Source organism: Gopherus evgoodei, unplaced genomic scaffold, assembly GCF_007399415.2.
Source record: "Gopherus evgoodei ecotype Sinaloan lineage unplaced genomic scaffold, rGopEvg1_v1.p scaffold_32_arrow_ctg1, whole genome shotgun sequence".
Taxonomy (NCBI): Eukaryota; Metazoa; Chordata; order Testudines; family Testudinidae; genus Gopherus; species Gopherus evgoodei.
Genome location: NW_022059994.1, coordinates 5,099,737 through 5,126,584, shown reverse-complemented (window position 1 = coordinate 5,126,584; position 26,848 = coordinate 5,099,737). Strand labels below are relative to the sequence as shown.

The 26,848-nt window shown below is 50.0% G+C and overlaps 1 protein-coding gene and 1 long non-coding RNA gene across 4 annotated transcripts in view; one reads left to right on the top strand and one right to left on the bottom strand.

Moving 5' to 3' along the window:
* The window catches only part of LOC115640944, a 35,929-nt gene extending 33,948 nt beyond the window's left edge, over positions 1-1,981 (bottom strand). For both annotated transcript variants that reach the window (XR_003997972.1, XR_003997973.1), the window contains exon 1: positions 1,724-1,981. This is a non-coding gene — a long non-coding RNA (uncharacterized LOC115640944). The remainder of the gene's footprint in view (positions 1-1,723) is intronic.
* LOC115640868 (C-type lectin domain family 2 member D-like) lies at positions 43-25,675 on the top strand. Of its 2 annotated transcripts, none has more exons than XM_030543946.1 (6): positions 43-105; positions 18,485-18,646; positions 21,046-21,132; positions 22,680-22,861; positions 23,611-23,714; positions 25,450-25,675. In XM_030543946.1, exons 2-6 carry the CDS (start codon positions 18,523-18,525, stop codon positions 25,616-25,618), a joined length of 666 nt encoding a protein of 221 aa, XP_030399806.1. In that variant the 5' UTR covers positions 43-105; positions 18,485-18,522; the 3' UTR covers positions 25,619-25,675. The 2 variants fall into 2 exon arrangements, with proteins under 2 accessions (XP_030399806.1, XP_030399805.1); XM_030543945.1 differs by lacking the exon at positions 43-105 and adding an exon at positions 16,401-16,472.
* Positions 25,676-26,848: the final 1,173 nt, after the last annotated feature.

Here is a 26,848-nt window from a genome sequence, read left to right as displayed (position 1 = left end):
CCCAGCGGCAGGCGGGCCCGCCCCGCTCCCTCCAGGAGCGATCGCGTCGAGCGGCACCGGCTGCAGGGCTGTGCCCGGGGATCTCCCAGCCCCCGCGGCTAGAAGGTAACGGGGGCTGCGCGGGGGCACCGGGCTGGGGCAGCCCTTTAACCAGCTGTGCCCGGGACAGCCGAGCCTGCGCGGTAGGAGCTAAGAGCGGCCGGGGCTGCTGCACCCCTGCCCCGGGAGGGAGGCCGCGGGGAGCGTGTGTCCGGGGGCAGATGGGGGAACTGGCACCAGACCGAGTGTGGCTGGATGGACGCTGCCCCCAGCATCCTCCCAGCCGCGGGCAGCTACAGGCTGCAGCTCTGCGTGCTGAGGTCAGGGTCCGCACAACGCAGCCAAACTCTCCAACTCCAGCCAAATTCACTAGCCGGGGACCCGGGGGTATCTTTGTCATGCCTGCGGAGTTGCTTTTTTAACCCCGGCCGCCCCTGCTACTTTATCAGCTTATCTCAAACTGCCTCCGGCCCTCGCCTCCGCTCTCTTCACTCCGGAAATCAATTCCCCCACTCCAGCCAGTTAAACACGTCGCAGCAATGTCCCTGCCTTGAGCAACAGCAGAGGTGTGAGAGAGAGGGTATGAGCGGGGCCCTACCAAATTCACAGCCATGAAAAACGCCGCACGGACCATGGAATCTGGGCTTTGGTGTGCTTTTACCCTATGCTATACAGATTTCACGGCGGACACCAGCATTTTTCAAATTGGGGGTCCTGACCCAAAAGGGAGTTGCGGGGGAGGGGTTGCAAGGTTATTTTAGGGTGGGGGTGCAGTATTGCCACCCTTACTTTTGCACTGCTGCTTTCAGAGCTGGATGGCCAGGAAGCAGCGGCTGCTGGCTGGGCGCCCAGCTCTGAAGGCAGCACCCTGCCAGCAGCAGCGCAGAAGTAAGGTGGCAATACCATACCATGCCGTCCTTGCTGCTGGCGGCAACTCTGCTGTCAGAGCTGGGTTCCCAGCCAGCAGCCACTGTCTCCAGCCTCCCAGCTCTGAATGCAGCACCCTGCCAGCAGCAGCGCAGAAGTAAGGTAGCAGTCCCACCCTCCACCCCCAACAGCTCCTTTTTGGGTCAGGGCCCCTACAACTACAGCACCATGAAATTTCAGATTGAAATAGCTGAAATCACTAAATTTAGAATTTTAAAAATCCTATGACTGTGAAATTGACCAAAATGGATCATGAATCTGGTAGGTCCCAAGGCATGAGTCACTCTAAGTGACCCTTGAAGGGGGGTAGGGGTTGTGGAGCTGCCTCATGGTTGGGGGCTGCGTGCTGGATATTTGGGGGGGGGCATTTCAAAGGTGTCCGCATAATAATTCCACCTCCCCAAAAGAGTGGCAGCTAGGTGGCCCCTACCTGCAACGTAGCCTAGTGCCTTCAGAGTAGGGGGGGGCTCTTCTCCACATGGGGTTGCTGGGCTAAGAGTTGGCCCCAGCTGGGCCCTATTTTCCCTGGATAGAGACTTTCCACCTTACAGGGGTGCGGGAACAATTTGTACAAGCAAACAGCAAACCCTGCAGATGATGAGAACCCCTTCGAGCCAGGGGGTGCGGCGGCAGCCCCATAGTCCCAGCGCCTAGGAGGGAAGCCCCCTGACATTGCCCCCTGCCCCCCCCCAGAGCACCCCGCCAGGGACTCAGCGGGCAGGGCCAGCAACTGGCTTCTCCTCTCTCCGCTCCTTACCTCGAGCCCAGGCGAGCCAGTCTGCCCAGGGCCGCTGCAGCGATGGATCCGGGCAGGGCTGGGAGCTGGGAACCTCCCTCCCCTTTCCTTGCTCCGGCCGCCCCTCCCCTCTCAGTCGCCCCCCTGCAGAGCCTGGGGCTGGCTCCAGAGCCCCCACCCGGCTGGGCACAGAGGGGGCTCTGCGGAGCGGTTTCTCCAGCTCCCCCCGGGGTCGCTCCCGAAGCGGCTCCCTGCTAACCCGGGCAGTTCAGCCGCCGATCCGCGGCTCACAGGAAATGGGAGAAAGGCAGAGAGGCAGCAGGATCCCAGCCCCGAGCGATACACCAGAGCCCTCTGGAGGGCACAGCTGCAGAGCCCTCGCCCCACCACCGCAGCCAACAGGGGCAAAGCAAGCGGGCTGGCTGGTGGGAAAGCACCCCCAGGCCCCAGCGCCAGGCAGGGCCGCCCGGAGGATTCAGGGGGCCTGGGGTCTTCGGCGGTGGGGGGGCCTCCGCTGCTGAATTACCACCACAAACTCCGAGCAGAAGCAGCTCCGGGGGCCGGGGACCCGTCAGACTTTTCCAGGACCCACCGAGCGGGTGAAGGATCCCGCTCCAGGGCCTCCGAGAAACTCTCGGGGGAGCCCCTGCGGGGCCTGGGGCAAATTGCCCCACTTGCCCCCCCCCCTTCTGGGCGGCCCTGCTCCCAGGGACTTCCCCCTTGGGCAGCCGGAGAGATGCCCTGGCAAGATGATAGCCCAGGTAGGGGAGGTGAGAGCTTTGACTGGACCAACTTCTGTTGGGGAGGGAGACGGGCTTCCCAGCTTAGCCAGAGCCCTGCCTCGGGGCTGGGGAACACCGCAGAGCGCACAGCTCGGCGCAAGGCGGGACATACTGGCCAAGATTAGGGGCTTTCAAACCTTAAAAGACCCTTTCAATGGGGTCACCAAGGCCGGTGTTAGACTTGTTGCAACCGGGGCCAAAGCCTGAGCCGTGTAGACCGGGGCAGAAGGACTTCAGCTTTGCCTCTCACCCCTGCCCCCCGGGGCAGCGGGACTGGGGTGGGCTCAGGCTTTGATCCCCCTCCCCGGGGTTGTGTAGTAATTTTTGTTGTCAGCAGGGGGGTCCACAGTGCAATGAAGTTTGAGAACCACTGGCTAGATGAGCTCAGGTCTATATGAATGGCAATGGGTAGCTGGGGGGGCCAGGCGGGGCTAGAGTCATCTGCGGGATCAGTGGACCAACAGACAGATCTGGGTGTTGTGTAATGATTCAGCACGGGAGTGCACCAAACTTCTCAATCCCGGCTTGGCAGAATTGGGGTTTTATTGGTTTACAGTTTCAACGGATAATTACCCGTGTTTATTTGTAAGCAGTTTTCTCTCTTTACATTTTCACAGTTGCAGCTGCAGTTAAAACTCCCTACGTGGCGTAGGCACCTCTGTCTGCACATGCTCAGGCTTGTCTACATCACAAAGTTGCAGCGCTGGTGAGGGGGTTACAGCGCTGCAACTTAGGAGGTGTACACATCTGCAGGGCACCACCAGCGCTGCAACTCCCGTTTTGTCTCGGGTGTAGAGGATCCAGCACTGGTGATCCAGCGCTGGTAATCAAGTATAGACACTTACCAGCGCTTTTCTTGACCTCCGTGGAATAAGCAGGCATCCCAGCATACCTGAGAAAGCCTCTGGTAATCAAACTGGTCTCCTTCCCCAGCTTGCTCTCGCGTTCCCCGAACCCCGAGCAAGCAGGTCTCCTTCCCTGAGGTTTGCAGGGGGGTTCGGGGAACACGAGAGCAAACCGCGGCGAAGCTGGTCTCCTTTCCCGGTTTGCTCTCGCGTTCCCCGAACCCCGAGCAAGCAAGTCTCCTTCCCTGCGGTTTGCAGGGGGGTTCGGGGAACGCGAGAGCAAACCGCGACGAAGCTGGTCTCCTTCCCCGGTTTGCTCTCGCGTTCCCCGAACCCCCCTTGAAGCCACCCAACAGCGCTGCAGTGTGGCCACTTCTAACACCACTTGCAGCGCTGGTTGCTGTAAGTGTGGCCACTCCGCAGCGCTGGCCCTATACAGCTGTACTAATACAGCTGTAACAACCAGCGCTGCAAAATTTTAGATGTAGACGTACCCTAGTCTGTATTTTTAAACACATTCACGTGAGAATGAAAACCTGACACAAATCATGCAGATAAAGAGTTGCAAAAACTGTAGTTAAAAAAAATAATCAAATTGCAACAGAAGGTGCTATGCTACACTCACGATTCCCTCTCAGAAAACTGAACCAAATTTGTGGCAAGGTAAACTCAGAATAAAATCCTGACTAGTGAAGTCAGCGGCAAAACTTCACGTTCGCTTCAGTGGGCCCAGGGTTTTACCCAAATTGCGTAATAGTACTGCTAAAGCACAAAGACTAATGGAAAATCTTAAGTGCAACACATAATCGACACAAAACCACCACCACAAAAAATGTGAGTGAAAAGAAATCTTGTAACATCTTTTAAAAAGTGTTTTCTCCCTTTCAAAACTGTTGGAGAGAGATTACAACTGAGTTAATTACAGAGATTATTAAACATTAAATCTGAATAAGTAGCTTCAAAAGTCACAAACATTCTAAATATCTCACCACAGCCATGTCTTCTAAACAATTTATTAAACCTGCACTGAAAGGAGATTTGAGAAATTTAGAACTTGTGGCTATGGTGACATGCATCCGATGAAGTGGGTATTAACCCACGAAAGCTCATGCTGCAAAACGTCTGTTAGTCTATAAGGTGCCACAGGACTCTTTGCTGCTTTCACTGAAAGAGTGACAACTTTTGGCAACAGCCAAAACCCAGCAGTAAAATGTATGGCTCCAAAATACACATTCTCGGGGGCTATTCCCCACCTCCCCACACACACGACAATGTATTCCACACAGCCGCTACCCTAAACCAATGAGGTCTTACACCAAGGGACAGATTCACTGTCACCAGCCTCACAAATTAGAACCTCATTCCTGCAAACTCTGACACGATTAACTTTAAGCACATAAATCAGGGGTTCTCAAACTGCGGGTCGTGACCCTTGTGGGGGTTGCAAGGTTATTAAATGGGGGTTACGAGCTGCCAGCCTCCACCCCCAAACCCCATTTGCCTCTAACATTTATAGTAGTGTTAAATATAAAAAGTGTTTTTAATTTATAAGGGGAGTCACACTCAGAGATTTGCGGTGTGTAAGGGGTCACCACTACAAAAGTTTGAAAACCACTGACATAAGTAATCCCACTGATTTCAGTGGGGTTAAGTGAAGGCCATGCATAGCCCCATTGAAATCAGTGGGATTACTTATGCTTAGTTAAGCAAATAACATTTAAGAGCTTGCAGAATCAGGGCTTAGATCGCAAATGTCAGACTGACACACACACATGGCATTACATATTCTGGGGAAGCAGCTACAATGCAATGTTTCTCCCAGTTCACAACTAGACCTATACAACAAAATTTTATACCAAAGAAACAGGCAGCCTCTCATAAGAGAATCTCAATATCTTACAATTTAAGCATCAAATTCCAAGCGGACATAGCAAACTGGAATCCTGTCTATGCTTACGGAGCTTGTTGGCACAGCTCTGTTGCCGCAGCAGTGCCAGAATAGCCCTCTGGCACTGCTAGCATGCCCACAAGCAGAAGCAGGTACTTCTAGCAGCACGGTAACACCACCTCCCCAAAGGAAATAAGCTAAGAAGACAGAAGTGCTTTTCTGTTGGCTTAGCTGCAATCTACCCGGGGAGCTCTGTTGACCTAGGTTGTTTGGTGGAGAGAGGAGGAAGAATCAGACCCCTGACCAATATAGCTAGGTTGCTAAGTTTTAAGTGCAGACCAGAAAGTGGTAGAAATATTTATATACTACTATCCAAAGTTAAAAGCATGTTTCCTCAGCGAAGTCCAACAAGAAATAGCACAGACACAAAATATTTTTAGAAATACCCAGGTGAGGAAAGGTTCCAGCACATTCATTTCAGAGGGTGATACAACTATAGAAATCATTCAACAACAACAACATTTCTGGGGAAAAGCCAAAGAGAGAACATTTAAATATTAACACTTTGGCATAGATGAATATTAGATCCAAGCCATGTCCATCCTGAGAATTGTCCACATCCAGCTTCCGCAGATTTGGTCTCATCATAATTTTTAATAAAAAGATGTTAGCCACCAGTAACTGTGGCTGAAGGGCTGACTCTGCATGACATCCTATAGCTCTGAGAGCTTTAGAGCTCGTTAAAAGCCATGTCCATTTTAAGCTCCATGAGGGCCAGCTGAGGAGATCAGAGGTTATATAAAGGGTCAAATTCAACATCAGAATAAACATTCCTGGAAGTAATTGCCTCAGTTCCTTATGCCTGAAACTCACATGGTCAGCGAACTCTGAGGGAAAAAGAGAAGGATATGAGTGGTATGCCTATGCAGAGACAACACTTTGGAAGAACTATTAAATAAATTCTCTTTCTTTTCTTTGAGATGACCTCTGCATATCCCCATTGATAGGAGTCAGAAAAGAGTATTACCCAGGTGGACTAAAGACCACTAAATAAGGGTTGTGTAAGCCCACTCTCCCTAACCTAGCGTCAGAGTGGGATGCTAAATCTAAAGTAGCGCTGTGTGAATGTACGTGCAGAACTCCCTGCAGCTGCTTTGCAAAGCTCAAACATTCCTGGAGGTAATCCATAGAAAGAGCCTCGACCCTTGTGGAATGAGCTCTAAGATTTACAGGTAGCAGGACCTTCACCAGTGTGTCAGGGTGTATCTACTTAGCAAATATGAAAGAAGGAGGCATTAATCTTATTCCACAGGAAGTCTGAGACTTTTTGAAAGGCTTTGCTCTGCTTAAATTGAAATTAAGGACCCTCTTGACATCTGAAGTGTGCCGTTTAATCGCTTCAGATTGTTTATGTGGCCTGAGGGGAAAATACTTGCCATATAATAGGCTAATTTAGGTGGACTTCAGAGATACCTTTATGGAGAAGCTTAAGCTGGGCCTGCAGAATCACCTGGACTTTGTGGAAGGCTGTCTAGGGTGGAGCAGCCATTAAGAACTGCAACGTGCTCATTCGTCCCAACTTTAGGGACAGATGGAATAAAGAGCATTCTCCCAGCTGCCCCAAAAGAGCCTCCCTCAGTCTTGTTGGTACCAGATTCAAATTCAACACCAGAATAGGGTCTCTGAACAGCAGTTAAGCATTGATCAGCCCTTTAATAAACCTTGATATGGTCAGATGACTAAACAGCTTCACCCTAGTCCACAGATTTATAAACCGAGATGGCAGGAAAATAGAACTTTATAATGAGATTGACAGTCCAGATATTTTAAGATGCAGCAAATAGTTCAAGACAAGAGGGACTGGTGTAGATTCAGGAGGCAGGTTATCCTAAGATGCCCATGCAGAAAATCTCCTTTAGTTTTGTGCATAACACTTCACGGCAGAGGGCGTTCCAGAAAGCAAAAGGGTGTCCTGAGCCCCAACAAAGAGAGGGTCCAGTGACAGTTAAAGCTCCATAACCCAAACTACCAGGTGAAGGACCACTCCAGTCATCTAGGTTAGTAGATCAGGAGATACTTGACATCTCCAGCAAGAATGAGAACCAATTATTATTATTTGTATTGAGATACTGCACAGAAGCCAGGACCCCACTGTGCTGGGCAATGTACAGATATAACAAAGAGACAGTCCCTGCCCAAAAGAGCTTACAGGTTAAGTATAAGGTGATACAACAGATAAATGCAACCGACGGGGGCAAAAGGAAATAATGAGTGTTATCAGCATAATAAGTAGTAGTCTCAGCACACCAGCTGCCTAGGCAGAACATAAGAACTGCCACACTGGGTCAGACCAAAGGTCCATCTATCCCAGTATCCTGTCTTCTGACAGTGGCCGGTGCCAGAAAGTTTAGAGGTAATGAACAGAACAGGGCAATTTATCAAGTGATCCATCCCTGTCATCCAGTCCCAGCTTCTGGCAGTCAGAGGTTTAGGAACCCCCAGAGCATGAAGTTGCTTCTTGAGCCATCTTGAACCCAGCTATGCTTTTGGCTTTCATAACATCTCCTGGCAATGAGTTCTACAGGTTGACTATGCATTGTATGAAGAACTTCCTTTTGTTTGTTTTAAACCTGCTGCCTATTCATTTCACTGGGTGACCCCTAGTTCGTGTTATTTGAAGGGATAAATAACACTTTCCTCATCACTTTCTCCACACCATTCTTGAATTTACAGGCCTCTATCATATGCCCTCTTAGTCGTCTCTTTTCTAAGAGGGACAGTCCCAGTCTTATTAATCTCTCTCATATGGAAGCAGTCCCATACCCTTAATCATTTTTGTTGTACTTCTCTGTACTTTTTCCAATTGTAATATAGCTTTCTGGAGATGGGGTGACCAGAACTGCACGCAGGATTCAAGGTGTGGGTGTAGCATGGATTGACATAGTGTCATCTTGATATTTTCTTATTATCTCTCCCTTTCCAAAGGGTTCCTAACATTGTTAATGTGCAGCAGCAGCAAAAAAACCTGAGTGGATGTTTTCAGAGAACAATCCACGACGACTTCAAGTTCTCTTTCTTCAGTGGTAATAGCTAATTTAGATCCCATCTTTTTATACATATAGTTCAGATTATGTTGTCCAGTGTGCATTACATTGCACCTTTCAACACTGAATTTAATCTGCCATTTTATTGCCTAGTTAAGCAAGATCCCCTTGTAATTCTTTGCAGTCAGATTTGGATGAAACAATCTTTGAGTAATTTTGTATTGTCTGCAAACTTTGCCACCTCACTATTTTCACCCATTTCCAGATTATATAGGAAAATGTTGAACAGTGCTGGTCCCAGGACAGATCCTTGGCAGACTCTGCTATTCACCTTTTTCCACTGTGAAAATGTATTCCTACCTGCCCTTTGTTTCCTATCTTTTAACCAGTTACTGATCCATGAGTGAACCTTCTCTTTTATCCCATGACTGCTTAGAACCTTTGGTGAGGGACCTTGTCAAAGGCTTTCTGAAAGTCCAAGTACGCTATAGCCACTGGATCACCTTTGTCCACATGTTTGTTGACAACTTCAAAGAATTCGAATAGATTTGTAAAGCCATGTGGACTCTTCCCCCAACATATCGTGTTCATCTATGTGTCTGATAATTCTATTCTTTACTATAGTTTCAACCAATTTTCCTGGTAAGGCTTTCTGGCCTATAATTGCCAGGACAGCCTCTAGAGTCTTTTTTAAAAAATCGGCATTACATTAGCTATCCTCCAGTCATCTGGTTCACAGGCTGAGTTAAGTGACAGGTTACATACCACAGTTGTTAGTTCTGCAGTTTCATATGTGAATTCCTTCAGAACTGTTGAGTGAACACCATCTTGTCCTGGTGACTTATTACAGTTTAATTTATCAGTTTGTTCTAAAACCTCCTCTATTTACATCTCAATCTAGGACAGTTACTCAGATTTGTCACCTGCACAGCAGAGCTCAGGTGTGGGAATCTTCCTCACATCCTCTGCAGTGAAGACTAATGCAAAGAATTTAACTTCTCCGCAATGGCCTTATCTTCCTTGAGTGCTCCTACGGCACTTCAGTTGTCCAGTGGTCCCCACTGATTGTTCGGCAGGCTTCCTGCTTCTAATGTACTTTAAAAAAAATGTTACTGTTAGTTTTTGCGTCTTTTGCTTATAACTCTTCAACTTCTTTTTGGCCTGTGTAATTATACTTTTAAACTTGACTTGCCAGAGTTTATGCTGCTTTCTATTTTTCTCACTAGGATTTGCCTTCCAATTTTTTAAAGGATTTTTTTTGTGTCTAACCATCTCTTTTACTCTGTTTAGCAATGGTGGCAATTTTTGGTCCTTTTACTTTTTTTTTAATTATTATTATTTGGGATATACATTTAGTTAATGCCTCTATTATGGTGTTTTTAAATAGCTTCCACGCAGCTTGCAGGCATTTCATCCTTCTGACTATTCCTTTTAGTTTCTGTTTAACTAGCTTCTTCAATTTTGTGTCATTCCCCTTTTTGAAGTTACATTTTACTGTGATGGGCTTCTTTGGTATTCCTCTTCACACCATCACCACCCCCGACATTAAATTTAATTACATTATGGTTGCTATTACCAAGTGTTTCCACTATATTCATCTCTTGGACCAGATCCTATTTTAGGATTAAATCAAGAATTGCCTCTCCCCATGTTGGTTACAAGACTAGCTGTCTCAAGAAGCAATCATCAATGGTGTCTAGAAATCTTATCTCTGCATCCCATCCTGAGAAGACATGTTCCCAGTCAGTATGGAGATAGTTGAAATCCCCCATTATTATTGGGTTTTCTGATTTTTGTAGTTTCTCTAATCTTCTAGAGCATTTCACAGTCACCATCCTGGTCAGGTGTTTATAGAAATAGGAATATACCACCACTCTTATTATTCGAGCATGGAATTTCTATCCATAGAGAGTCTAGCTACCTAGGCAGCACAGCAGAGAAGAATTTGAAAGGGGACTATACGGTGGCTGTGTGGATTTTCATGGGAAACTCCTTCCATGCATAAGGGGCAGGATGGGAGAAGGCCTGAAGGTGCTTACTGGAAAACTTGACCAATGGGCAGTGAAGGCTGGCATCGGTGGCAGAACAGATCAGGGGAGTCAGCATCTTGACAGCAAATGAGAGGTGGTAGGTAGCATGAGAACCGGCTGCAGAGGGCCTTAAAAAGGAAGACAAGTTCTTTGATGCTGTGGAGAAAGGGATGGGGTGCAAAAAGAGGGATGATGTGGTTGAAGTGATGAGCCAGAAAAATGCAGTTTTGTTTAAATAAGTGAGCCAAGAGGGGAATTTCCAAAGCCACAAAGGAGGATGATGCAATGGTCAAGATGTGAGATAAGAGGTTTACTTCTGTGGATGGAAAGGAAAGGTCACGTGTTAGATTTACTGCGCAAGGAGAAGCAGAAAGATTTAGATACAACATGGATTTGAGGATCTAGAGCAGGGTGTGCATCGAATACATGGCATGTAAGATGGATTTAACTCACATGAGGTATTTATGTGACTTTTGACATACTCAGATTGTGCAGGATCTAAACTTTCATTTAAAAAACAGTTTCTAGCTAGCAGAAGACTTACCAACTGTGGTTGGATGTATTCCTGGAGGTTTAATTACATGACATTAATCTTTAACTAAAGATGAATCTTTAATTCCTGGAGACTCCAGGCCAATTCTGGGAGGTTGGCAACCCTAGCTAGCAGGCAGCTGTGCCAACCCAGACAACCCCTAGAACTGACATCTGAGCCCTGACGAGTCCTCCACTAGTATAGCACTAGAGCTACCTAATGGGAAAGTGCCAAGTCAAGGAGAAAGAGAAGTCAATGGCACCATAATACTGATTCCAACAGATGGAATCAAATGGATTTGAGGAGTCTGGATGGTATCTGAGGCCTCCAGAACTGAGATCTGTGGAAGTGAATGACCTGCATCTGATCCATGACCTCTGCTGTGATGATGGTCCCTCTTCTTCCCAGGGCCTGCCTCTCTTCTCCAAACACTTCCTCTGCCACTCACGCTTAAGGGCAGAGAAAAGCAAACCAAGAACTTTGACATATTCCAACTATACTGTTGGATCTGGAGGCTCAAGGCTACACATTTGCATCCCCAACAGAGCCACCAAATATGCATCATCTTCCCGAGTCCTTCCCACCAGAGGTGGGCTCACCAATGCCCAGCACTGTCTTAGCCAAGACCTAGAGTCAGGATCTCGGCTTTGCTTGGCACTGGAGGGGGAGCCTGCCCTGGGGCCCCAGTGCTTCCAGGAGTCCCTGGTGTTCAGCCCTGAGGAGGTTGCCAGCACAACAGCTCTTGGTTCATTTGTGGTACTGAAGAAAGTGCTGGTGGTAATTTTGCACCATCACATGCAGATGACTTATGTACTTTAGTGTAGAGCAGGGGTAGGCAACCTACGGCATGGGTGCCGAAGGTGGCACGTGAGCTGATTTTCAGTGGCACTCACACTGCCCAGGTCCTGGCCACCAGTCTGGGGGGCTCTGCATTTTAATTTATTTTTAAATGAAGCTTTTTAAACATTTTAAAAGCCTTATTTACTTTACATACAACAATAGTTTAGTTATATATTATAGACTTATAGAAAGAGACCTTCTAAAAACGTTAAAATATATTACTGGCACGCGAAACCTTAAATTAGAGTGAATAAATGAAGACTCAGCACACCACTTCTGAAAGTTTGCCAACCCCTATTGTAGAGCCTGGACCAGAACTGATTCCAAGCTTTAGCATTGAAACCTTTGACTAAGGAATCCAGAGGCTTCCCTTTATCTGAGGATGAGGGTTTGGCAGCCGAAGATGGCCTATCTCAGTCCTTCATGGAACCACAGCATTTGCCCTGCTCCAGTGCCCAGCTCTGAAGAACCACTTGAGCTAAGGAGATCCCTGGCCTTTGGGAGATAAAACCTTGACAATCCTCACAATGCTCTGGAGACCAACGCTCCTTTAAACAAGCTTTTCTTGTCTTTAAAAGTACTCACCATAGTCTGTCAGAGTGGCATCAAGTCAGATCAGTGCTGCCCCACACTTCAGCCATCTTGTGATTCACGGTGTGTTTTCACTGCAGAGCTAACTCGGGCTTTTACTCACTTGTTGCCCCAATCCCTGTCCCGGACACATACACAAAATTCTAACCTGAGTTTGGCGGTGCTTTAAACCCAGGCTAGTTGGCCCGTCTGGGGCTACAGGCAAAAGCCTAGGTGCTCACTTCACTAGGTCTGGTAACCCATCTACTTTGCAGTGAGGATACAGGCTAAGCCACTCCAATGCTGATAATCCTCCAACGGCTTCACATAATCCCTGTTGTATGCCCCACAGGGAGGACAAGTGCTCCCACAACTCACTGGCAAAGAATCATAAAGCAGCTCACCTTCCTGCAGCACAAAGAACCATTGGATATGGCCCCAGAAGTCCCAGTGACTCACACAAGTGAGTGCCTCACCAGGACACAGTGACAGCTGTCCAGTGTGGCTGATCTCACCCAGTCTAGGCTAAACCAGGTGCTCAGACACCAGTGCCAGTCACCTGAGTTAACTCTGCAGTGAAGACCTCCCCTATTATAAAATTAAAGGTACAAAGGGGCTTGAAGTCTGGTCAAACTAGACTGCAGGAATAAAGAGACACCCACAGAAAGGAAGGAAATGCAGTGATAAAGCCACATCCCTGATATAATCTCGTACCACAGTGGAGTCATGAGTTTCCCAATGAGCATTGATTCAGAAAGAGTTCAACCACCCAAGGACCTCTTAACCATTGGTGGGAACATGAAGAGGCATCCTCAAACAATAACAACGATTTGTAAGACACCAATATATAAATAATCCATCATTACAAATAGGAATCTCAGTATGACAATGTTTCCACCAAGAAAAAGAGAACTTCAAAGCAATAACAATCAAAACAAATAGGGATCTCAGTATGACAATGTTTCCACTAAGAAAAAGAGAACTTCAAAGCAATAACAATCAAAACAAATAGGAATCTCAGTATGACAATGTTTCCACCAAGAAAAAGAGAACTTCAAAGCAATAACAATCAAAACAAATAGGGATCTCAGTATGACAGAGAATGTTTTGCTTTCACAGAAAAGAGAAAACTCACCCTTCAAAGCAGTAACCACAAACTTAGACAGTATGGGGATGGGTGCAACAGAAAACCCTAAAATAGGATAAACCTTCCAGCAATCTCACACTAACACAGCATTCCTGAAAATCAATCCCAACCACAGACAGACTCATTTCTGATCTCTGCTCATTAGAGGGAGGTATTCATGGCTTCAACCAGTCCTAATTTCACATTATGTTCTTACCTACTTACAGATAGGATATAGCAAACCTGTATCTCCACCTATTAAGCAACCCTCCATTTTAAATTAATGCTAAAAACAGCACCATGAGGTCCTGGTCTGTGACTGGTGTGGCCACAATATAAATAATAAACAACAGCAAATATTTAGAACTAAACAACACCTTAGTCTGTGCCTTCTCCACTTTGGGAAACCTGCAAAAGTTCAAGAAGTGAAGTATCTGAAAAACTGGGTTTATAAAGTATCAGAGGGGTAGCCGTGTTAGTCTGGATCTGTAAAAGCAGCAAAGAGTCCTGTGGCACCTTACAGACTGACAGATGTATTGAAGCATGCTCCAATATGTCTGTTTAGTCAATAAGGTGCCACAGGACTCTTTGCTGGGTTTATAAAGAAAACGGTTCTGCAGCCTCAACTATAGGTACCACCTTCCACGTAGCTGGAGTTGTGTAGCGTAGGTTGACTTACTGTGGTAGTGTAGTGTAGAGCAAGCAGGTCTCCTTCCAAACCGGGAAAGGAGACCAGCTTCGCCGCGGTTTGCTCTCGCGTTCCCGGAGCCACCCTGCAAACCGCAGGGAAGGAGAACCGCTTGCTCGGCGGTTCGGGGAACGAGAGAGCAAACCGGGAAAGGAGACCAGCTTCGCCGCGGTTTGCTCTCTCGTTCCCGGAACCCCGAGCAAGCAGGTCTCCTTCCCTGCGGTTTGCAGGGTGGCTCCGGGAACGCGAGAGCAAACCGCGGCGAAGCTGGTCTCCTTTCCCGGTTTGCACTCTCGTTCCCCGAACCGCCGAGCAAGCGGTTCTCCTTCCCTGCGGTTTGCAGGGTGGCTCCGGGAACGCGAGAGCAAACCGCGGCGAAGCTGGTCTCCTTTCCCGGTTTGCACTCTCGTTCCCCGAACCGCCGAGCAAGCGGTTCTCCTTCCCTGCGGTTTGCAGGGTGGCTCCGGGAACGAGAGAGCAAACCGGGAAAGGAGACCAGCTTCGCCGCGGTTTGCTCTCGCGTTCCCGGAGCCACCCTGCAAACCGCAGGGAAGGAGACCTGCTTGCTCGGGGTTCCGGGAACGAGAGAGCAAACCGGGAAAGGAGACCAGCTTGATTACCAGAGGCTTCCTCGTTCCACGGAGGTCAAGAAAAGCGCTGGTAAGTGTCTACATTGGATTACCAGCGCTGGATCACCAGCGCTGGATCCTCTACACCCCAGACAAAACGGGAGTACGGCCAGCGCTGCAAACAGGGAGTTGCAGCGCTGGTGATGCCCTGCAGATGTGTACACCTTCAAAGTTGCAGCGCTGTAACTCCCTCACCAGCGCTGCAACTTTCTGATGTAGACAAGCCCTGAGACAGTCTAGGGATGGAGCTATACATATACTTATGCACTGCATGTGCTTGACTTAATGTATGAACAGTCCCACTGATGGGACTACTCGTGCATAAAGCTAAGCGGGTGTTTTAAATGTTTGTAGGATCTGGGGCCAATGACTTAGGGTATTTTCACCTTTTCTTTCCTGCCAGCCCTACTAAAGTTTCCTCCCCTTGCTTACTGGGTGTATGTAAAGGGAACCTACCCAGGGTTAGAGCCTGTACAGCCTAGTGTTTGCAGTGCTTACAGGACCTGCCTCTGAGTTTGCCATGCACAGAGCACGCAATCAGCCATCTAACAGGTGTAAAAATCAGTTCAAACTCAAATCCATTTGCCACCCACTCAGACAGGACTGGATTAATGCAGGGGCTTTAAGGGCTGCAGCCCAGGCCCTAGGGCTAAGGAGGGCCCTGAAGGCCAGATACGGCCCACTGCTTCTTTTCATCCAGCCCACAGCAAATTTCTGCACCACGGGCCGAAAACCAGCCCCCAAGCCTCCCCCACTGTGGTCTGGAGCCGCAAGCACTGACTCCCCAATGTGTCCCTGCGGCCCTAGGCAAGGGGCATTCAGGGAATCTCCCTGCCCCCAGGGCCAGCTCTGCAGCTCCCATTGGCCAGGTACTGCAGCCCATGGGAGCTGCAGAGGCAGTGCCTGCAGACATGGGCAGTATAGACCACATAGAGCAGCCTGGCCCCTCTGCCTAGTGGCTGGACATGCTGGCCACCTCAGGGAGCAGAGCAGTGCGAAGCCAGTGCAGGCAGGAATCCTGCCTTAGCCCTGCTGTGCGGCTGACCAGGAGCCGCCTGAGGTAAGCACCTCCTGGCTGGAGCCTGCAGCCTGCACCCCCACCCCTTACTCCACCTGAGCCCCCTCCTGCACCCAAACTCCCTCCCAGAGCCCACACGCCAAACCTCCTGCTGCACCACAACCCCATCCCATCCGTGGCCCCACCCCCCAGCTGGAGCTGCAACCCCTCCCGCACCCCAATCCCCAGCCCTGAGCCCACTCCAAATCCCCTACAGCCCCACAAAATCTAATAGCCCCAGGCCCACAGGAGAGTTAATCTGGCCCTGCCCTCAGAGGCCCCATTTCACACTGGTGTAGGACAGCGAATCCATCCCAACCCCTTAGACGCCTGTGTCCTGAGGGGCACCCCACACACACTTGGTCTGTTAGTCTATAAGGTGCCACAGGAAAAACAACATCGCTTGCCTAAGTCATGCACACTTGGATGAGACCCTTTCACGGCCCATATTTTGCACTGTCCCACATTGTTTTGCACTTTTTCAAACTGAGACTATATCAGAACTGGTTATGAAATGAACTGACTCATTCCAGCTTCTCCCCTCTGATTTACGACAGTTCACTGGGACTCTCAACCTAAAAAAAACAGCTGAGAAAATACTGACGTACAGAGATGTATTACAAAGGCTGGGGCAAGGAAGTGCCTGCAGAGTTTAGATAAGAGACAGACAGACTGCAGGCAGGATCCAGATGAGATTTGCTGGGCTACGAGCACTACAGCAGCAGCGGAGAGAAAGCTGGTAACTTTCTGACCATCTAGGAGAGGAGCTGCCCCTGTGTCTTGTAGTGGGAGAAGAGGAACGGGGGGGGACAGGGGACTTAGAGACCTCCCCCTCCTCCTGCACTAATCCTGGGGGGCTTTGGGGGCTGCACTTCCCCCTTTTATAAGGGCAGCTGTGCTGGGGCACCCCAATCCTCCCCTCTTCCTGTGCTAATCGAGGAGGGCTTTGGGGGCTGCACCTCCCCCCTTTTATAGGGGCAGCTGTGCTTGGGCACCCCAATCCTCCCCTCTTCCTCTGTTAATGGGGGGGGCTTTGGGGGCTGCACTTCCCCCCCCTTATAAGGGCAGCTGTGCTGGGGCACCCCAATCCTCACCTCATCCTGCACTAATCGGGGGGGCTTTGGGGGCTGCACCTCCCCCCTTTTATAGGGGCAGCTGTGCTGGGGCACCCCAATCCTCCCCTCTTCCTGTGCTAATGAGGGGGGGCTTTGGGGGCTGCACTTCTCCCCTTTGTAAGGGCAGCTGTGCTGGGGCACCCCAATCCTCATCTCATCCTGCACTAATCGGGGGGGCTTTGGGGGCTGCACCTCCCCCCTTTTATAGGGGCAGCTGTGCTGGGGCACCCCAATCCTCCCCTCTTCCTGTGCTAATGAGGGGGGGCTTTGGGGGCTGCACTTCTCCCCTTTGTAAGGGCAGCTGTGCTGGGGCACCCCAATCCTCATCTCATCCTGCACTAATCGGGGGGGTTTTGGGGGCTGCACCTCCCCCCTTTTATAGGGGCTGCTGTGCTGGGGCACCCCAACCCTCCCCTCCTCCTGCACTAATCGGGGGCAGGCTCTGGAGGGGTGCACCTCTATTTCTGGGGGGGTGAAGTGGAGGAACCCTCGATCCCCCCCCGCACTGATGGGGGGTGGCCTTAGGGTTTCATCCCCTGCTTTCGGAGTGAAGGGGGGCGCGGGCCCCACAGATGGGGGGGCTCTGAGGCGCTCGTGTTCCGGGCAGGACGCCTGGGTCCCACCGCCACCTTCTCCCCCCGAGCTTCTGCCTTCGGGGCGGGGACAGGGGCAGCTCCACCTTTGAGGGGGGGGCTGCTGTGTGAATTCCCAGGCCTGGCCGATGCCAATACCACAATGGCGACGAAATTCCTACGGGGAGACGAAGGGGACAGAATATAGCAGCCAAAGCGGCGCCTGAGTGTGCTGCCTGGCACTGCGGCAGCGCACTGCAGAGTGAGGCGGGGGGGGGGGTGGGAATCCAGGTGGGAGGGGGTGCATGGGGGGAGACGGGCAGGGCTGAGCAGGGTGGGGTAGGGTGACCAGACAGCAAGTGTGAAAAATCAGGACAAGGGTGGGGGTAATAGGAGCCTATATAAGAAAAAGACCCCAAAATCGGGACTCTCCCTATAAAATCGGGACATCTGGTCACCCTAAGGTGGGATGAGGTGTGGCTGGGGGACAGGGAGAAGAGACAGTATCACCAACCCCAAGTGTCCAAAAATCACGCATCATCACAAGATTGGCATAAAACGAAGCAGTGATGTTTAAAAGTAATCCCGTCGGGTCTTTTTCCTAGCCTGGAGCTGCCCTCGCATCACGGTCTCGAGTTTTTCTCACCAAGCACGGGGGCTAGACACTTTGAGGGGGGGGTTGTTTGTTTGTTTTAATGAAAGCTGAGACAATCACATATTTCAGTAGCTGGGGCAAGGAGAAAAATACCCAAATTCCTGCCCTGCTGCTGACAGCTCACATGGCCATGGTCAGGCAGCGGGAATGCTGTGATCACTGCCTAGCCCACTGGTCATAACTATCTCACTGGTACCTTGTGCTTCACCTCTTGCCTTGGCTTTAGGCTAGGTCTACACTGCAGCTGGGAGGTGTGACTGCAGTTTGTGAAGGCGTACCAAGCTAGAATACTAGAGCTAGCTCCAGTAACGAGAGCCACATAGCCATGGTGGCAGGGACTGCACAAGCTCTGTTGGTGTGCGTGCACGCACTCATGCTGCTAGCTCATGCCTCTGCCCCTGCCTTTCAGAGAGAGGACACGGAGATCGTTCTGGGGGGGAACTTCAAATGGAAGAGCGTCTTAATGGCAATGAAAACGCAGAGGGAGGAGGAGAGAATTCTGTTCAGCAGCAACAGCAGCTGATGGAGCCTCTTAATTGTAATGGACACCTGGACAGAGGAGATGAACCAGGTAACTTAGGACTTTGTGCAGAGAAATTTACCAGTATAATTATACCATTATAGTTAAAAAAAAATAATAATTGGAGATATACCTATCTCCTAGAACTGGAAGGGCTTGTAAGGCCATTGAGTCCAGCCCCCTGCCTTCACTAGCAGGACCAAGTACTGATATTTCCCCCAGATTCCTAAATTGCCCCCTCAAGGATTGAATGCACAACCCTGGGTTTAGCAGACCAATGCTCAAGCCACTGAGCTATCCCTCCCCCCTAAATCACAGCCTGTCAAGGTTGGAAGGGGCCTCAGGCAGTCACCTAGTTTGACCCTGCTGCTTAAGGCAGGACTGATTCCCAACTAAATCCCCAAAGGGCCCCCTCAAGGGTTGAGCTCACAACCCTGGGTTTAGCAGGCCAATGCTCAAACCACTGAGCTATCCCTCCCCCTACTAGTATAACTTCCTGTGTGAACACACCTATTCTAGAATAAATGTATCTTCATGGGGAGCTAGCCCAGTATAACCATAGTGGTGTAATACTACAGGCATGGCTTATACCAGTAAATTCTCCCATGTGGACAAGCACCTTAAACCCTCACTCTCTAGGAAATGGTTAGCAGGAGACACAGAGGCTAAGGGCTTGGCCACATGGGAAAGTTATCCCCATATACGCTAAGTTGTGAATGTAAACAGATGTACCTACCCTGGTACAACCCCCATGTGGACTCTCTTATTCTGATCTCTGTGTATGCAACTCTCTAGTCCAGTTGTTCTCAACCTATTTACCATTGTGGGCTGCATCCCCTACTACCTGTATGGCCCTGGGATGTCACATGGGCTGCAGCTTGAGAGCCACTTCTCTGATCAGTGTGCGTTACAGGCCCCCCTGTGCCAGATCCACAGAGGACTGGAGTCTGTTCCTGCCTCCACTATGCTTCCAGCGCTGGAGGGCTGTGGTTTGATTCCTGGTGTAATTGCAGATAAAGCTTATGGTACCTTGATACCTGCATAAATGTGTTCACACTAGGGAGGCTGTAGTGGTGTCGTTAAAGAAGTATAAATGTTGTAGTTAATGCCTTAACTCCCAAGAGAAACAGCATCCTGCACCCTATCCCAGATCTCTGATAATAGAACGAATCGCTACTTTATTGTTCTTTATATTACCACAGCACCTAGAGGTCCTGCTGAGATCAGGACCCCTGCCTGTTCTGGTAATGGTCATTGCCCAGCATGCGTACAGGGAGATTTTGTATTTCCTGACACCACCTGGCACAGAGTACATGTTACCGAGAACTCTGGGTTGAAAGAACCCCGGGGAACACATGGACCTGGAGAACTTTGTGATTTAGATACAGAGACCTGGGAATAAACAACTCAAAAAGCTAGGGCCTTGCTCCAGTGCTGTGGGTTGAGAGTAGGGAATGTGCTTCCCTAGAGAAACTGTGGGGACTTGTGGTTAAGGCACTGGATTAAAACTAAAGAGAATTGGGTTCAATTCATCTCTCTGACTTCCTTTGTAACCTTGGGCAAGTCACATAATATTTCTATGCCTCAGTTCCTCAACTGTAAAATGGGGAAAGTAAACCTTCCTTTGTGTGTCTTATCTATTTAGATTGTAAGCCCTTTATGGCAGGGACTGTTTCTCGCTGTGTCTGTGCAGCGCCCGGCACAATGGGGCCCTGATCTCAGCTGGGGTAGGGACTGTCACTGTGTGTCTGTGCAGCGCCCGGCACAATGGGGCCCTGATCTCAGCTGGGGGAGGAACTGTCTCTCGCTGTGTATCTGTGCAATGCCCGGCATAACGGGGCCTGATCTCAGCTGGGGCAGGGACTGTCACTGTGTGTCTGTGCAGCGCCCGGCATAATGGGGCCCTGATCTCAGCTGGGGCAGGGACTGTCTCTCGCTGTGTGTCTGTGCAGCACCCGGCACAACGGGGCCCTGATCTCAGCTGGGGCAGGGCCTGTCTCTCCCTGTGTGTCTGTGCAGTGCCCAGCACAACGGGGCCCTGATCTCAGCTGGGGCAGGGACTGTCTCTCTCTGTGTGTCTGTGCAGAGCCCAGCACAACGGGGCCCTGATCTCAGCTGGAGTCTCTAGATGTTACTGGAAATCAACCACTGTTGTTTGCAATGTACTTGTAGCCGTGTTGGTCCCAGGACATTAGAGAGACAAGCCAGGGGAGGTGATATCTTTTATTGAACCAACTTCTGTTGCTGAGAGAGACCAGCTTTTGAGCTTACACAGAATTGAAGAAGGTGTCTGTGTCGCTTGAATGCTGTCTCTTTCACCAGCAGAAATGGCTCCAATAAAAGCTGTTACCTCCCGCTCCTTGTCTCACTGGAAATCAAATCATTTCTGTTATTATTTAGATACCACCGCTCCCTCAAGAGCACTAATGGTTTTTCTCTCCCTATTTTAGGTTATTCATGTAACTGCAAGTTCATGAAACGTGCTTTTGTAGCAGGAATCATCTTAGTTTTGATCACTACCATCATTGTTCTGGCTGGTGAGTTCCCAGCCCTCAGTCTCTGTGCTTCGTGTTTTGCCTTGGAGCCATCGCAGTCACATATTCGCACCTCCCCAGCCTCCAACTTCCGGTCCTTCCTCTTACTACTTCATCACTGGCTCTTTAGATCAGCTCTTTAGTATTACCCATGGGGCACCATCCCTGTCCCTCCTCTACTGCAGTGAAAGGGTTGCATTTCATTGAGGGTTTTCAGCTAGATTTACTGTGCAGCCCCCTTTTTCTGCCACACCAGGGGAGAATAGAAATCTCCCCTTTTTCATTCTCTCCACCTTTTGTACAGACAGTTCCAGGAGCCTGTCAGAGGTTGGTCTCAGCCAGGACGCACCGCCTTGAAAAGTCAAGTGAGCGAAAGTGCGGCTGACTCTGGTTCCCCTCTGTTTGTATTGATGGTAAAGTCGACTGTCGGTCGTGCCAGCTCATTTGAGTCTCCGAGGTTGTGCTGAAGGCAGGCTCTGTAAAGTGGAACTGCCAGTTACCATTTCTGAGGGGCTTTCATGGGAGGGAGGATGGTCCAAGGGTTAAGGCGCTGGCTTTGGGTGCGGAAACTTCCTGTGCGCCCTTTCCTGTCCGGGGATGGGGCACCTACGGAAAAAAAAGAGTGGGTGCTCAGCACCTATCAGCAGCCCCACAGATTGATGCCCACTCCCACCCCCAGTGCCTCCTACCTGTCAGCGGGCCCCGACGATCAGCTGTTCCCCCCCAGCGCCTCCCCCAATCAGCTGTTCAGTGGCATGTAGGAGGTGCTGGGGGGGGCAGGAAGAGACTGGGCAGGAAAAGGAGGGGTGGGGGCTTGGGAGAGGGGTGAAGTGGGGGCGAGGCCTGGGGCAGAGCGAGGGTCGAGCATCTTCCCCCCTCCCCACCTGGAAATGCAGGAAGTCGGTGCCTGTGGTAGACAGGGGGGCAGAGATTTATCATAAACAGGGTCTGGAATCGCTGTGACAATCAGTAACATGAAATGGAATCAAGGTGTCATGGGGCAACTGGTTCCTTTAAGGGGGGATGGGGCCAGCCCCACCAGTGCGATAGTTAATTAGTTGTTTCCTAGCCTGAGGGAGGGAGACTAAGGAGGGTCAAGTAAGAGCTTAATCACCTGGGCCTTATAAAGGGACTGAGAGCGGGAACACAGGGACCAGGCAGGCTCCCTTGGAAGGCCTTGAGGAAGGGTCTGTAAGGAAAAGAGCTGGGAATTGGGTGTAGGGGGTGAGCTGATGGGAAGTCCTGAGGTTCAGCAGGACATCTTCATTTGTTTGGGACTTCTTAATTTGGACCCTTGGCAACCTGGAAGGGCATACGTTTGTCGTGGACTTGAACGGAGGGTGACGCTACATCTGCAGCACAGAGCAGTGGCTGGGAAGCTGAGGAGACCAACCTTGGAGAGGGAAACTGAGGCCCGGAGGAGCAGCAGCTGCACTATCCTTGGTTGAATGGGGGTCTCTGGTTCTGAGAACATTTATTGCCTCTTACCCCCCTCCTATACAGAGAGGGAGAGAATCTTTGACCCTGTTTGACTTTCTCATTTTCACTAGTTAACCCACCTTTGGCTCGTTCTGATCCTCCGGCCGCTGCCCGCTGCTGCCCGGACGGCTGGGTCGGGTACGGAGGGAAATGCTACTACTTCTCCGAGGCTGAAGGGGACTGGAACAACAGCCAGAGCAACTGCTCCTCCTTCAGTGCCTCCCTGGCTGAGATCGACACCCCTCAGGAAATGGTGAGAGACCCTTTCAGACTTTAGAGCAGTGGTCCCCAAACTTTTGAGGGTTGTGCCCCCGCCCCTTACTTCTGATCGTGCTCTCCTCTCACCACCCCCAGAGGTGGAGGTTCGTAGAGGTGAGTTTGATCTCCCCCATAGCTCCCCAGCCCAGCTCCTAGCTGCTAGTCCCGGGTGGGCTGGGGAGGGACAGGACTTGCTTTTCCCCTACACAGCTGCTTGCAGACAAGAGTTGACGGGGGAGATCAGACCTATCTCTGGGTGCCTCCCCCGGCTGCAGGGCACTCCCAGCAGCACAGGGGAGATCAGATCCACCTCCAGCTCTGGCAACCTCTTAGGGCTGCAGGAAGCCCTGGAGCTTCCACCCACGCCTGGAGGAGGTACCCAGAGGGATTCTGATCTCCCCTGAGAGCCCCTGTGCAAGGGAGGAATAAGTCCTGTCCCTCCCCATCCCAGGGACTAGAAGCTAGAGATGGGGACACGGCAGTAGCCCCCAGCTTAGGTGCCCCCGGCCCTGCCCCTCCCCCCACATAACTAGATTTCACAGAGGAGGTCTGATTTCACAGTCCGTGATGTGTTTTTCACGGCCGTGATTTTGGTAAGGCCACAGCCGTAACCTTAATGAGGAGGCTTTGCTGTCGCTGGCAGCTAGAACAGCGCTGCAGACTGCACTAGGCCCCATCAGCAGCACAGAGAGACTCACATGCAAGTCGTGGTGAATAATATCTTTCACTTCCGCTTTTGGAAAGGCTTTCATTAAGCGCCATAAAGACCTCTCTGAGCACTGGATCGGCCTCCGGAGGGAACCGGGCCAGGTCTGGAAATGGACCAACGGCACCGAATTCAACCACTGGTGAGTTCTCTTTCTTGTTAATGGGGAGGGGGGCTATCAGGGAAATTGGCTTAGCCACAAATGTGACTCCCAGCTGATGGGGCTGAGGCCAGGGATCCCAAGAGAGGATCCGGTGATTTGCAGGCTTAGTTTAAAGGCCAGCAAACTGCTCCGCTGAGAACTGCAGGGAGCAGGTAGGTGCTTGCTGGAGGCAGGGCCCGGTTTAGTTCTTTGCTTGATGTTGAACTGTTTTGAGTAGTAAAACATATCCCTGAGGAAATGGAGAGAACTGCTGTTGTGATAGCTCTGAGACAAGCCTTAATAGCATAGCTCAGCTGATTACAGCTGGGCTTACCCCAACCCTACTCAAGGGTATGGCTACACTTGCCGCTGTACAGTGCTGGGAGTTAAACCTGTCTTCGTACAGCCGAGTAGGAAAAGCGCTGCCGTCTGTCCACACTGACAGCTGCTAGTGCCCTGTCGTGGCCACATTTGCAGCGTCTGCAGCGGCACCGAGAGTGGTGCATTATGGGCAGCTATCCCAGCGTTCAAGCTGCAAGGTGCTTTTCAAAAGAGGGGGGTGGAGTGTGACAGGGAGCGTGGGGGAGAGAGAGAGAGTGGATTTTTGGAGCTGACTCTGTGTCAGCAGCTGCCTTGCAAGTTCCGACCCGTTTGCTGAAAGCAAATAGCCCTCTTTGGTTTTTTCCTCACAGACCAGATAAGCAGCCACTCCAAAATGGACCTCCACCCCCTCCCTCCCCCTCTCCTCAAGCAAACACTAGCTGTGGGCATCCCAAAGGGAGCTCCCTGCCTCTGCTCCTTCACAGCAAACAGTAGCTAGGTTTGTTTTTTAGATAAGCAGCTCCCGGAGCCTGGAGTTGACAACAAAACAAACAGAGGCATCACGACAAAACAAAGAGTTATCTTTACTTAAAAGCATTATGGGAAGGTTCCAGAGGTCAGTCACAACATAGTAAGATTATTCCCTGTTTATACTGGCACCCCAGTGCTGCAGCAGCAGCTATACTCTTTATTCGTCTCGTCCAGGTGGAGAACAGACAGCGCTGTATCCAGGGAGATATAGCGCTGTATGTGCCTTGCCAGTGTGGACGGGGAGTGAATTACAGCGCTGTAAAGCCACCACCAGCACTGTAACTCTCAGGAGTAGCCAAGGCCTAGGCTGTTTTCAACATCCACACGTAACTGTTTTGCTGCTGACCATTTTAACAGAAGCATCAAGACAGCAGACTTCCCCATCGGCACTGGATGAAGTCCCAGATCCTGGGACAGATAGTTGCTATCAAGGATTGCTGGCACTGTAAAAGAAAAATTCAACCCCCTTCCCCAAATGTAGTCTTCTCCATCATGTCCCCAAAATGGGGAAAGACAAAGGTGATGCACCCCCTCCCGGTGACAAACATTTCAACTGCTCGCTGGGTCCCAAAACCCAGTATTTTCCTACATAAGAAAAGCCCCAGCTGTCCCTACCCTAGCTGCTTCCCAGTTTCCCTTGGCAACTTCTGTGATGCAGTTATGTTTGGAACTTTGCACCAAAATTGTGCATCACAGTGAAATTTAAAAATTGGAGAGCAGCGTTGAATGTGAACCATAACCAGGGATGTTGGACTAACTGGACTATACAACAGTGAAAGGGGACGGTGTACATAACGTAGAGGCCCTAGCCGCTTGCTTTCTGTCTGCTGTGCTGCATAGAATACGAAGGCTTGACTTTAATTCTGTGGTGCTTGCAATGCAGGTTCAAAGTCAGAGCACAGGGTGAGTGCGCGTATCTGAACGATGAAGCCGTTACCTCTTCTTGGTGCGACACGGTGCGATACTGGATCTGCAGCAAGCCTGCCGGACTTACGCTGAGAGAGGAGAATGGAGCGCAGGGGCAAGCGGAGATGTCAGAGCTCAGCTCATAGACTCATAGACTCTAGGACTGGAAGGGACCTCGAGAGGTCATCGAGTCCAGTCCCCTGCCCTCATGGCAGGACCAAATACTGTCTAGACCATCCCTAATAAACATTTATCTAACCTATTCTTAAATATCTCCAGAGATGGAGATTCCACAACTTCCCTAGGCAATCTATTCCAGTGTTTAACTACCCTGACAGTTAGGAACTTTTTCCTAATGTCCAACCTAAATCTCCCTTGCTGCAGTTTAAGCCCATTGCTTCTTGTTCTATCATTGAAGGCTAAGATGAACAAGTTTTCTCCCTCCTCCTGATGACACCCTTTTAGATATCTGAAAACTGCTATCATGTCCCCTCTCAGTCTTCTCTTTTCCAAACTAAACAAACCCAATTCCTTCAGCCTTCCTTCATAGGTCATGTTCTCAAGACCTTTAATCATTCTCGTTGCTCTTCTCTGGACCCTCTCCAGTTTCTCCACATCTTTCTTGAAATGCGGTGCCCAGAACTGGACACAATACTCCAGTTGAGGCCTAACCAGCACAGGGTAAAGCGGAAGAATGACTTCTCGTGTCTTGTTTACAACACACCTGTTAATGCATCCCAGAATCACGTTTGCTTTTTTTGCAACAGTATCACGCTGTTGACTCATATTAAGCTTGTGGTTCACTATGACCCCTAGATCTCTTTCTGCCATACTCCTTCCTAGACAGTCTCCTCCCATTCTGTATGTGTGAAACTGATTGTTCCTTCCTAAGTGGAGCACTTTGCATTTATCTTTATTGAACTTCATCCTGTTTACCTCAGACCATTTCTCCAATTTGTCCAGATCATTTTGAATTTTGACCCTGTCCACCAAAGCAGTTGCAATCCCTCCCAGTTTGGTATCGTCCACAAACTTAATAAGCGTACTTTCTATGCCAACATCTAAATCGTTGATGAAGATATTGAACAGAGCTGGTCCCAAAACAGACCTCTGCGGAACCCCACTTGTTATACCTTTCCAGCAGGATTGGGAGCCATTAATAACTACTCTCTGAGTACGGTTATCCAGCCAGTTATGCACCCACCTTATAGTAGCCCCATCTAAATTGTACTTTCCTAGTTTATTTATAAGAATATCATGTGAGACCGTATCAAATGCCTTACTAAAGTCTAGGTATATCACATCCACTGCTTCTCCCTTATCCACAAGGCTCGTTATCCTATCAAAGAATGCTATCAGATTAGTTTGACACGATT